This window comes from Pangasianodon hypophthalmus, chromosome 21 (genome assembly GCF_027358585.1).
Source record: "Pangasianodon hypophthalmus isolate fPanHyp1 chromosome 21, fPanHyp1.pri, whole genome shotgun sequence".
Taxonomy (NCBI): Eukaryota; Metazoa; Chordata; class Actinopteri; order Siluriformes; family Pangasiidae; genus Pangasianodon; species Pangasianodon hypophthalmus.
The window spans coordinates 14832117-14845662 of record NC_069730.1 but is presented as its reverse complement, the minus strand read 5'-3'; the positions used below and the strand labels follow the sequence as shown (position 1 = coordinate 14845662).

At 38.0% G+C, this 13546-nt stretch overlaps 1 protein-coding gene across 2 annotated transcripts in view; it reads right to left on the bottom strand.

The window, feature by feature from the left end:
• Window positions 1-365: 365 nt before the first annotated feature.
• The window catches only part of chico, a 29625-nt gene continuing 16444 nt past the window's right edge, over window positions 366-13546 (bottom strand). Inside the window, exons 3-7 of one of the 2 annotated variants that reach the window (XM_034314782.2) lie at window positions 12026-12089; window positions 7929-7973; window positions 6656-6718; window positions 5215-5289; window positions 366-4857 (exon numbers count right to left, since the gene is read on the bottom strand). In XM_034314782.2, the coding sequence (XP_034170673.1) occupies window positions 4612-4857; window positions 5215-5289; window positions 6656-6718; window positions 7929-7973; window positions 12026-12089 (493 nt within the window). In that variant the 3' untranslated portion in view covers window positions 366-4611. The remainder of the gene's footprint in view (window positions 4858-5214; window positions 5290-6655; window positions 6719-7928; window positions 7974-12025; window positions 12090-13546) is intronic. The other variant, XM_034314783.2, reaches the window with a different exon arrangement.

Below are 13546 nucleotides of genomic sequence, written 5' to 3'. Positions count from 1 at the left end.
GAAATAATTCAAAGTGCTCAATGACTCAGTCTGAACAATTAGACTATTATAAATCACAAAAATGATTCTCTCTAAATGATTCATAATTCAGCCTAAATCAAATGTTTTCTTTTTTGATAATGATCACCTCTTCCCATGTGCTGTACAACCATGAAGTTTATACTTGCTAGACAAGTTTGTAAAAAAACAGCTCCATCTATTGGACATATTCTCAAAAGGGAAAAAAAAAAGATAAGCTTGCTATCACCTCTTCATCTGAGGTTTTCATTGTTATATCATATAATTTAATATTTCATACCATACAGTCACTTATATTCTGTTACAATTTATAATGAGCTGAATTTTAAAAAATGACAGACCCATGCTTAGAGGTACACTGAAGCTTTTATTTGTAAGGCACCATAAATATTTCCTTACTGCAGAATCCCAGTCTCGAATAATTAAACAAATTTAACTTTTAGTTTCCCCTCACAATTTTTTTTCTCCTTGAACAAAAAACCTGTAACATTAATCTTCATAACACAGCTGACACACTTTCCAGCAAGAACACACTCAAGAGTTTAACACACATCACAAAATGAGAAGTAAACTTTCTAATAAAGAAAAAAGAAAGAAAGCAGAACGATTGAAATTCTAATATCTGATTAAAAACAAACGTTAACTTTACAGGTGATGAGAAAATGGATAATGTATTTACAACTTAAAATCAACCATCATCTGGACCTTGGCTGACTACATAGCTATGTTAGCTTTATGTCACTCATTAAACAATTGATTTTTATTTTAAACAATTGAGTGTAAAGAAAAAATACTTCAGGTCCCTAAAAGATGGGCTGATTGCTACCTATTGTAACAACTACAGCCGATTTTTTTCAGAAATACAGCTACGTATTTCAATGTACGTCTCAATCAATATACTGGACACGCTCTCAGTCAGTCAGTCAGTCATCAAAACTGCATACACTACAACATGTCCTTCACACACACACACACACACACACACACACACACACACACACACACACACACACACACACACACAATAAATGTAGCTTTATACATACAAAATGTTTACAAAATTATATGTATATTGATATATTTATACATATATTAGAAATTGTCCCTTCACAACATAAACACACATACAAGCACACACTCACACTATTTGATTGGTATGAATCTTTCCAGTAAGGTTTTGTGTATTTCTCCTGCTTGCCTGTTTCTTTTTTTTTTTCCCCCTCATGGTGACACGATTGAGATCAAGTGCAATCAACAGAACTATTTAAAACACAAACATTTAAAAAGGACAAAAAAAAAAAAAAACGTAAAGATGATCAGCGTTCACTCCTGTATACTGGTATATAAATGAGCAGAAATGTATGCACAATGAAACCTTTCTCTAAAAAATATAAAACCATGCTCTGTATGTAGTATGTGTTAGTAAATTTTCATTTTTACGTCTGTAGCTATTTATTTCCCAAGCTGAATGACTACAAGATGACAAAATGTAAATTTTCTGAACTTATCAAAATGATACAAATGTTTAAACCAGGACACAAGGACATCAGTGGCCTTTTATGCACAAGTGTTGATTGACAGGGATTGACAGCATGTACTAAAATACATATAGTACAAACAATACCGTTCTATCCTATCACACACACACACACACACACACACACACACACACACACACACTTACTTTCATTCCCAAACATCCTACCACACACAGCATGTTTCTAATGAATTCTGTTCCTTTCTTCTCTTTCCAGTCCGTAGGGCCTGGAGTTTTGCAGTTTGATCATTTCCCAGCTCTAACACATCTATAAAACATCACTGTTAAGTGGCGGAAACATGAAAATCATCAAACTGTTCTGTCTCCAGCCTAGGAGTTGATGACCCCTGGATTATAAGAATTTTAAAAATGTACTATAGGTAGTAAAATCCTACAAGCCAGACGAGACCAATACATTTTCACAGCAGGCACAACATGTTCTCATGAAAATTCTGCCACCCTGTGGTGACATGACAGAAAAAAATTGAGGACATTAACATAAAATGAAGCATGCTGTATTTTCGAAAATACAGTAAACTTCATTATTTAGTATGGACTTGCTCTTCCAAAAATACTTTTTTTTTTCCTTCCCATTCAGCAATTTTCTCCTATTCAAGTGACAAAATTACAAATAGGGTCATAACCGCTGCTAAATAGATTTTTGGACTGCACCCAATACTACAATTTATGATCGTGTTAAAATGGCTAATATCTCCAGAAAATAAATAAAGACCTTTACATTCGACCCTGTACTTTCCATCTTAATCATTTTCACTGCACTTCCTCTTTAATATGACGCACTAAGCCATCACCTGTTCTTTTGTACTTAAAGAAATGAGCCATATTTGCATTCTTAAGCCTGACATCTGTGTCAGTTGTAAAAGATTTTGCTGTACTTTTGTGCAAAGCAGCTCTGAGATTGCAGATTACAGCTGAATGCTTGGACCTTGAGCTGTCACTAAACAGGATCTATAAAGACCATTATATAGAGCGTCTTAGATGGGTAAAAATCCATTCATTCAGGAAACAGATTTCAAACTAAGTGCTCACCGGACAACACATCTAACAGCCGATCACGGGAGTGCAGGTTTCGAACAAGCTCTCACACAGAAAGTGCATTCCGGATATGTCTAAGCAAAGCTGCACATTTTTTTCTGCATGATTCTGATCATTCTGATGTGAACAAAATTCTATTTCCTCTTTGTATATGGCACGAATTCACCATTCACATCACAGATCCCACGTGCACACAGCTTGGGGAGAGGGTGAATGGAGAAGAGAGGAGCAGGGAGGAGGGAAGAGAGGCAGAACAATACACCTCCTTTGGTAGCAGAAGAGGAAAACATGTTCTAGCTCACACACTCCATTAGTTGCTCTGAAAACCGCTTGCCTGCAGCAAAGCGTGAGGAGACTGAAATGAAAATGCAGAAGCAGAGTTGGGCTTTCGTGTCTGCTTTCAAAACAGGCTATAAATGAGAAGCACTGTGGGGGAAAAGAATAAAAAGTGAGCGTTGATATGTGTAAAGAATAAAACACAATGGGGCATGCTGTAATAGGAAACTAATCAATGAAGGGGTGGTGGTGATGTCCGAAGTGTTTTACTCCTCTTAGACCACATCAATTTGGCAACTATTACATTTGTTATTAATTGAAGAATGACACATTGTACTGTTTATTCATTTATAGTTACGTTTAATGTTGTGGAATGTCCACGAAACAAATTAGTTCCTGTTACCACTTACATTATAGCAGCTATAAACAGTTGTTCCTGCACCAGCCAGTCTTTTCCTATCTCTTGACTTTAATAAGAGAAAAAAATGCAGCTTGTCATATTACAGAGAAAATGCAAAGCAGAAAATCCCGCCCTAAAGACTTTCCTGTGTTGGAAAAACTATGTCTAAGAGACACAAACTGACACTGCTGACCAAACTGAACTTTCTGGGTTTTCCATCATACTCAATAAGAATATCAGACGTCATCATACTCAATAAGAATATCAGACTTGAACAACTGAAGGTTGCTCTGCCGTGCTGCTGAAGTGTTTTCAAAATGGTGGACTCAAGTGACGACATGTGGTTGTCAACTAGGGGTGACAACCTGGAACTGAGATGGACTTAACTGGGAATTTATGTCAAGAATCTCCACACAGTGAAGCATGGTGGTGGTAGCTCAGGTCATGCTGAGAGTTACCCACAGCCTCTTGATTGCTTTTCTGACTAATTGGCTTTTTATCCAACATGACGCTACCACCACCATGTTGTCCAGGTTGTCACGCTACAAAATATTGAAAAGTTCAAGGGGAGTGAATATTTATGCATTGTACTTTATGTATTACTTTTAAGGAAGAGAGAATAATAAAATCAGGGTGGAAAAACAAACAGGAAGCTGAAATAAAGAAAATATTGAAAAAATCTGGTATCTTTAAAACTATGATTATTATAGATCTAGAACCACTTTTAATCACAAACTGTATCTTTAATGTTCATTGAAATGCAAAGTTTTAAGCAGATATAATTGGGTTGTACAGTTATTACACAATGACACTGCTGATTTGGCTAATTGTGCTTTCATAAGATCTTTCAAACTATATCCAATTCTGCCATGTCTGCAAAGAGGGAATAAAGAAATGATGGATTGTCTGAGCATCTGGAAAGAGGATCATCTCCTCGGCTTAATCCAGAAGCTGCTCTGTTTAGTCTGACGACTAGCTCATATGAGAAGGAGCTCTGGAAATACAGGATGATAGCAGAAAGTCTAGCAGACTGCAGGAAGCCGTGGATCCCACAGTGGAATAATAAGAGCTCGACAAACCCAAACACAAAGGAGGAAGCAGGGACGGCAAATAGCAGGCCAGGAAATTAAATGCAAATTAAAAAAAAAAAGTCAGATATTAACGCAACTACGAAGGACTTATTTAAACTAAGGCATGCATTCAGAAAAGCAAGAGGCTTTAGAAGAAGGATGCGAGAGGTAAATGAAGATGAAAAAACAATGCTGTGCTCTTTTCATTGTCTCTCTGTGCTCTTCGCCTCAGTGAGAGAAGCATTAAAGTGGACTTAGTCGGATTTGTCTCCATCGTCGTCGCGGTGCGTGTCGGCGCTGCTAGCAGCATCACGGGCATTCTTCTCTTCCTTGGCGAGGTGAGCGTGTGACGCCAAGATGCTGGAGAGAGAGAAGAGACCTGGAGCATTGGAGGATGAGGAGGAGGAAGGCAGGGTCGGGGGGGTCAAGCCCAGGGGCAGAGGGGTCATAGGCAAAGCCAAACCCTGCAGCTGAGAGAGCTGGTGGGCCTGGAGCTGCTGCTGTGCACAAAACACACCAACACACACACACACACACACACACACACACACACACACACACACACACACACACACACACACACACACACACACAGGTGAAAGAGTGAGCAAACACACAGGTTAGAAATATAGCCAACAGACACAGAGGTTAAATGGTCCACTCATGCAGAGACGTTACAGATGGTGCACACACACACGTGGTTGAAGGTTAAATACACATAACAGCAAACAAGGAAAGGAGAGGGAGAACAAATAACCAGAGAGGGAACAAGATGGAGAGACACAACAAACAGATGCTCCTATATTTACACACACACGCCCACATGAGATGGGAGAAGAATAAAGCAGGCAGCATACCCGAATGATTGAGTTCATCTCTGGTGGAGTGACCTGCTTGGCTCTCTCAATGGCTCCCAGGACCTGCTGTTGATGCTATACACACACACACACACACACACACACACACACACACACACACACACACACACACACACACACACACGTTTGAATTACTATCCTTGTGAGGACCTTTCCTTGATATAATTATTAATGCTATGCCTATACCTATATCTAACCCTACCCTTAACCTCAGTAAGGAAACCTTTTCACTCCAAGTTTTTAAATAAAAGATGCAGTTCTGGGGAAAAAAAGCAGTTTTCTTCATGGGGACCAGCCAAGTATCCAAACCGTGATGTAGCTTAACCTTGTCTGCTGTTAATTTCTGAAGTACAGGAGCACTGGGAATGTGTGGATTCATTTTGAACCACTGATGCAATAAGACGTATAATATAACACCAAGCTTTGTGTAAGAGTAGCACTGCGGTAAAAAGATTAACTGACTACTACCTTTAGAACCTAATATATACATAATACACAGATTATCCTGGGCTGTCATGTTTCATTCTTTAGTCATGGGGTAACAGGCAGTTGACATTGACCGTGGCATGGTTGTTGGTGCCAGGCGGGCTGGATTGAGCATTTTAGAAACTTCTGATCTCCTAGGAAGTTCATACACTACAGTGTCTAGACATCCAGGGAGCAGCAGTACTGCGAGTGGAAACACCTTGTTGATAAGGGTGTTGATAGCCAGACTGGTTTGAGCTGACAGTACAGGAAGTCTACTGTAACTCAAATAAACACTCTTTACAACCGTGGTGAGCAGAAAAGCATCTCAGAACACACAACACTTCAAAACCTTGAGGTGGATGGGCTACAACAGGGTTCCACTCCTGTTGCCAAGAATCCGAGGCCAGAGATGGCATAAGATCACCAAAACTGGACAGCTGAAGATTAGAAAAACACCACAACCAACCACACCACAGTCAACGTCACTGAGTTCACATTTTCCCTACTTTGATGTGAACATTAACTAAAGCTCTTGACCTGTATCTGCATAATTTAACTTCTTTCTTGCTAGTAATCCCAGACATGGGTGAAAAGTACAGGCTGTCTGGGAAAAATAAGATATTCTAGATGAAATGAAAATCAAAAAGGGCACTTTATTATATGGCAGAGCAGTCAGTGTGACATTTATTCATTTGGCAAAAGCTTTTAACCAAGCGACAAGTGAAAAAAGATACAACGCAAGCATAGGGGGTTATGCACAAATGATCACTAACATTGAACATTAACCCTGATACTAATAGTTCTAACATCCAGAAACATATTATGAGCACGTACATTGACTCAGATGAATAAATAACACCAGGTTTAATCAGATTCTACCCTTCAAGCTGACTACACTTGTGGATTTTTATTTATAACCCAAAAACATATATAAATATGCTTCATACTGTACCTCTTGGGACAGGTAGGGCAGCACCTGAGCGCAGATGGCATTCAGCCTCTTTACAATCTCAGCCTGAGGAAAAAAAACAAAACGTCATTCAACACAGTGTTCCTGCATGTCAGTGTGTGGCAGCTTTTATTCTTTATTTCATTTTGTTGACTGAAAAAGTATGAGCCGTTCTATAACAGACGCCTTAACTACACTTACACCACAGTGCTGTTGAATTCTCGATTCTGATTGGTCAGAATGTGTTGATTCATTTTCTATAACACGAGCGATAATAGGAACTTGTTTCACAGACGTTCCACAACGTTAAGTATAATCGGATAAACAATATGAAATAAATAAAAAATGTAACTTTTGCCAAAATTACTAAGGTATAAGCAGAGTAAAATCTTCTGGAGCAGAATGAATAAAAAAAGATGTGGGAGTTTCGCATCAGGCCACGTTGCACTTGATTATTTTCCATTAACAGCATGACTTGTATTTAATTCCTTACTTATACACTAGGAAGTGAGAAAATCACAATCACAAAGTCGCCTGAAAAACTGTTTACATCCATCAATATCAACGCCAATGTCAAGAAATTATGTAAATAAGTAAATATTAATGTCTGCTTAATTTTTTGACGTACAATTTATTATGCAGTATAATTTTCAATAAAAAATAAGATTAATAATGCATTAAACAAGGTTTTACTTTAAATTTATTCCTCAAGAATTTATGCTGCGTTTGACTAAAACTCATAACTCAGAATTTCTGACCTCTGACTAAAGAAAACGCCCTCTCTACTCGGTAAACTGAGATGCTCTCTTCAACCCCAGGTTCAGCAAATGACAATCAAAATGGCTGCTCACAGCATCAACAGCAAACAAAGTAGCACTTTTTACCTTTAAACGAGTTACACTGCATATACTAGTGTTTGCTTCAGATCAATCAGCATACAGACATATTAACATGTTAAATCTATAACACTGACTGTACAGTTCTCATACAGTTTTGAGGAGGTAAATACATCAGTCATCACAGCTGACTACGTGGTTGCTAACAAAAGATGAACACTGAGATGTCCATGTTTTTTCCCCACGTTTAGCTCAAATGCACAGAGGTCAAAAATGACTTGAGTTAAATCGAACGCAGCATTATACTACTTGAAAACAAACGAACATAAAGAGATATCAGTATTGTCTACCCATCGATATATTATGTCCGCATGTTTATGTGCCTCGACAAACTTAGCTTCATCACACACACTCACTTAGCCAACACTGCAGTCTCTCACCTGTTTGTGCATCTCAATGTTGAGTCCGTACGACATCTCGTAGTACTGCAAAGGCAACAGACAGAAGCAGAATTAAGCAGGCTGTATTTAGAACACAGCCCTATGCACATTATCCTTCATTAATCAGCACACTGAATGAGCTCTGAGCTCTTGTGGGTGCAAAATTATTATAGCCACAATGCATCAGAACACAAATTCCCAATATCACAAGCCACTAAACTGGACACTGCATGATAGCGCGATGTGTAACGCGTCATTACAAGCGCAGGCAGGTAATAGCCATGTCCCAATGAGATTAAACACAGCAAATTGATCAATTAGGAGCACACTGAAGCGACCACTCAGTCTACAATTAGATTACACTCTCTCTCCTCTCTCTCTGTGTGTGTGTGTGTGTCAGAGAGAGAGAGAGATAGCACGCTATATAGACACCTATGCAGGAGATTTGAGATGAGGTTTCTCTTTTTTCCCCTCAACAGAAGAAAACTATAAAGGTTGAAAGACATTATGAAAGAAGACCCTGGCATTTCAGTGACATTGATTTTGTCATAACATTTACTAAAAAAAAAACTTTTATCTTATTACTTTTTTTCCTAAAATGTTAAGATTTCATTGTCAAGAGTCCAGGTGAAATATTTAAAAAATTAGATCATTAAGGTAACAATATTAAAAGAAAAGAGAAAAAAATCTCTCAATCAATGTTTGATTTGAAGGTCAGAATTTTGGATTTAAGTGCAAATAGTAAAAACTGGCGTATAATTGCATGTCAAAATGTAGAATGTGAAGAACAGAGTGATGTTAAAATAAGAAGTAAGACAGAAATACCGAACTGAAATGATTATCATAAGAAAGTATGAAGAATAATAATAAGATTTGATTATCGTTTTCTAAAATGTTTTATATTACAGTGCCAAATTATGAAATAAAAAGGGTCAGAATTCTGTGCTACTTAGCAATAAATAAGAGCAAAAAGGAAATTTAAATCAGGCGATATATAGTCCTGTTAGTCTGACAAATGATAACAGACTGCAGTTTCTTAGAATATAATGATTTTATTCATACATTATCCCTTCTGACCAATTCTAAATGTTATTCTAAGAAGACTTTTTTTGTAAATGTTATATTTTTGACATAAAAAATTCGAACAAAGAAAACACCGTCTCTGCCTCCCACTGTGGCAACAAGCCAAGTGTTTTTGCTTGGAGGCAAAACATGTATTGTAAAGCAGAACGCCTCGCATATTCCCCTGAGACGCAGCCGTTATGTTGGTCCGCTGCTGTTACAATACTGCCTCTTATTGATCGGTTATGAGCTGATCGATGAGCCTGTACACTCTTTTGACTTCATATTTAAAGCCGATCAATAGAGCGTTTCAGTGTGAAGAGAAAGAAACGCTCCAGGGTTTTGTGCCAAAGAAAAGGGCGAGATGCAGAGATGGCGTGGGGGAAGGCAAGAGAGTGAAGCTGATGCATGAAACTAACAGCAGCATATTGGAATTAGTGCACAAAATAAAACACTGTTAATTAGACATCTAGCGCCAACATCATGATGCATCGGTTATTTTAAATCAGCAGCTTTCGTAGCACAGTTGGTGCCTAAGTGTGACAAAATCCAAGATATCTAATTTATACAAGCAGCTATATTTGGAGAAATGAAAACATATATTTGCAAAGAAACAAACGCAAGGAGAAGAAAGAAAAAAAAAAACCCAGAAAACAAATTACAGCAATGAACATAAAAGAACAGCTGGAGGAGAGCCAGTTCACAGTCAGGGTCTGATTGTGAGAGAAGTGCAAGCACTGGATGGTCCTCAGACTAACACCATGATTAAACGCTCACATTATTACAGCTGAATTAATGCATAATAACTAATACAGCAGCCCAACAGCCCAAAATTATGTCCAGCAGCCATAAATATTGAAATGTAGAGTGAAAAATTGCAGACATAATATCAAATTAGACACATGGCATGTTTGAATAAGAGGTTAAGTATGAAAAAACACAATACAGCATGCTGCTATAGGAAAATAATCAATGATGGGGTGTGTGATGGGGCACGACCACCACGAAGTTGATTATTTTAGAATAACAGCATATCCCAAGGTGTTTAATTCCTCTTATAGCACAGCAATTTGCCAATTATTAAACTGTTTTTTTTATTTATTAAAGAACGACAGGTCATAGTTTTTTTATCCATTTATAGTTACATGTAATTGTTGTTGTGAGACAGCCATGAAGCTGGTTCATGTTACGGCTGTTATAACATAGATGAATCTGTCTCAAAGTTAATAAGACGATGTTAATAAGATGATCATGTGGTGGGAAATGATTACAAGCCGTTACAAAGCGCTGACACTGGAGACTCCTTCCATTAATATTAATAAATGTCTCCTTACAGAAAACATCCCCATATCAATGATTAGACGTTTTTCTTTGTTAAATAATGATACAAATTTTAATCTGCTTATTTTTAGCACTACTGTCAGGGCTATAGTTGGAGAAAATTCAAAATCAACACCTTCTAACCAATAAGATTTGAGAACTCAGCAGTGCTGTGCTATAACATTTTGTAATTCACACAATCCTTCCTTAATAAGGTACAGAACGTTATTCCGACCATGGCTGCAAATGCACAAGCGAGTAACGCTTAATTATCCGTCCGTGTAAAATGGGTGTAATAAGGTGCACCATCTGTGGGTTTATGAACGCAGCCATATAAAACTGCTGGACCAATACAATAACTGACATTTAAACAGACTTTAATGCTGGATGTTTAAAGTGTTACCTATAAACATGGAAAAAGCAGGTTCAGCTTCTTTGGAGAGCGCTTCATTACACGCCATTACGTTTAAATTAAACGCTTCCAAAGATATCGCACACCTGGAATCATTCTTAATGATAACTACACCAGCAGGACCATACACCCATAAACAGACGACTGTTAACTGATAGTTTAATGATTCAAACTCTGGCCTAGTGAGGGGTTGAATATGGACCAGTGTTAATGCAGCTCTCTCAACATGTTCGAAATGTTCCTTTAACAGCTCCGAGCTTGGTTTGCATTCTGCCTCTCATGCAAATGACTTTGGATAGAAGTGTCTACCAAATGAATACATGTAAATGTACCACATTCACACTTTTAGCTTTCTAGTTACTCGGATGGTATTGAACATGAATTCAAATCGGAGTTGAACATTAACGATGATGGTCGTTTGTTTCCTTCTCCAAATATATTAGTCCAGAATTTGTAAAAGAAAAATGCAGTACGTATTAACAGCATCGTGGCTTTTTAAAAATATGAATAGTGTCGTGATTTGATAGGTAGGTTCCCCTCCAGCTGTTGATTTCAAATCAAACAAGAAAAATGTCACACCAACGCAGGCAAATAAGTCTGCATCAACCCGTCTTGTGAGAAATCATTAATACTGAAAGTTCTCATTGCTCCTTTGTGTTTAGCACGAAAGCCTCATTTTACATTATCAGTGTGCAAAGACAAAACTGTCCAGTGGTCAAATAATTTCATCACACACTCCTGTTTTCTAACTTGTGGGACGGAGATGTTTTAATTTCACCTTCACTTCACTGATACCTGCTGCCTTTGGTCATGCGGCCTACTCCTAGCATGATTTAGCATTTTTCATCAGAACTTCTTATGCTTTTTTAACTGCAAAGTGACATTCAACTCAAACAAGCCTGTTTTTATTCAAGTTTATTCAGTTTATACATTTCACTAGAGAGTCTGGTACTTTTCATCACTACCTATGGACAAGAACCAAATTCTAAAGATGAAAAGTTTATTTTTTTTTCAATCCTCTGACTATTTCTTGCCCTAAAAAGCTCACCATTTTCAAAAGTTATTTTCCCCCACCACAAACCGATGAAAGGAAGTGTCCAAAAGTGCAACCAGATTTCAACCTTCATGATTCCGAAGCTTGTGGCCAGAAAAGCGCCAAAAGATATGAGGCATGGGAATAGCTTTTGAGGCTAAGACTTGGCTGGTGGTAATCTATGTTGCTAGGTCAAATATGCCATCCATCTTCCCTGTAAACTCTTTGGGTACAATTTTCCTTTCATCCACATGTGAAGGATTTACTCACCATGATGTAGTGACGCTGCATCTCTGATTTCTCCGTGGCCAGTTTATCACACTCCAGCTTTAGACTGGTGCAGGAGAGGTAGGAATGTATACATGCATGTGCGCGCACACACACACACACACACACACACACAGAGACACAGAGACACAGACACACAAACATGCACAAACACAAGGAGGAAAAAAGAGAGCACTTTACAAGGTTGTTCGCCAAGTCAGCACATACAGTAAATAGAGTAATCACCTGAATGAATAGTAATCTGGATTTGTGTGTAAGTGTGTGTGTACGTGTGTGAGTGTGTGTGTGATACACTGCTGAAATGAGCCGTGCCGGTGTGTATGCGTATCAGGTAAAATATTTACATTCGAGCCTGAAGTTACTGTGAAGGGGGAGGTGACTCTCTCTCAATCTCTCTCTCTCTCTCTCTCTCTCTCTCTCTCACACACACACACACTTAAACACACACACACACACACACACACACACACACACACTTTTCTTCAGGCTGTCATTTCCACTTCACCTAATCCCTCGTCCCCAAGAGAGGAAAAAAAAAAAAAAAGCTACATATCTATCACCATGACAACCGGGTCTCACTGCCACTGCCACCTGATTGGTCAGTCCTGAACAAACGAGAAATGATTGGTGGAGCGAAGAATGTAAATGTTTATACAGATAACGAATGAAACCGAGCGCAACTTTCTCTTTTCAACTTCCAAGTCTTAAATATATCGCAGAGGCAGCTGAAAGACTGCAGCAGATCTGACATCTCAACACTCGGTTTATCCTCCCTCCCTTGCCTTCTTTCATCATTCCACTCGTCCGTCAGGGCTGGGTGACGTTCAGCTGAAGCAGCCCCTCAAACGCCCTTCGTCTTTCAGTGACTTTGAGGGAAAAAAAATGAAAATCGAAGCTTTTTTCTGCAGTGACCCACATTTTCAGAGTCTCATGTGTCTATAAAAGGCTGCTACACACTAGGGATAAGGAAACGAATTACGCTGTTCCAATAGTATTCAAAGTTCGTAATATTTATGAATCCAAAATAATAAAAAAGTGTTCTACTTTTGTTTCGTTCTAAACATTTAACTTTTTAATTAACCCTGAGAAACACGTCTACCCCCCCCCAACAGTTTTTCACACATACATTTCAACAACCATAAAAATATTTTTATACAGTTCGTTCGTTAGTTTTTATATAGATCTTTTTCTCAGCACAGATCACTTGATGATGCACATAAACCTGCTGCTGAATGGTTATGATTGGTGTAGATTCTGAATAACGAAATATATGATTGGACAAAAAAAAAAAAGTCTTGGTAATATCAACTTCCAACTTGAAAATTGAACAGTGAGGAAATAATAATAATGATAATAATAATAATAATAATAATAATAATAATAATAATACAAAACCTTTTCCAGAGTTCAGTGATTTAGAACCTAAACACACACACAAAAAAAACAACAACTCCACAATGTTTACTGTTAAACTGTGGAACTACGAGTGGATTTGGAAAGCGC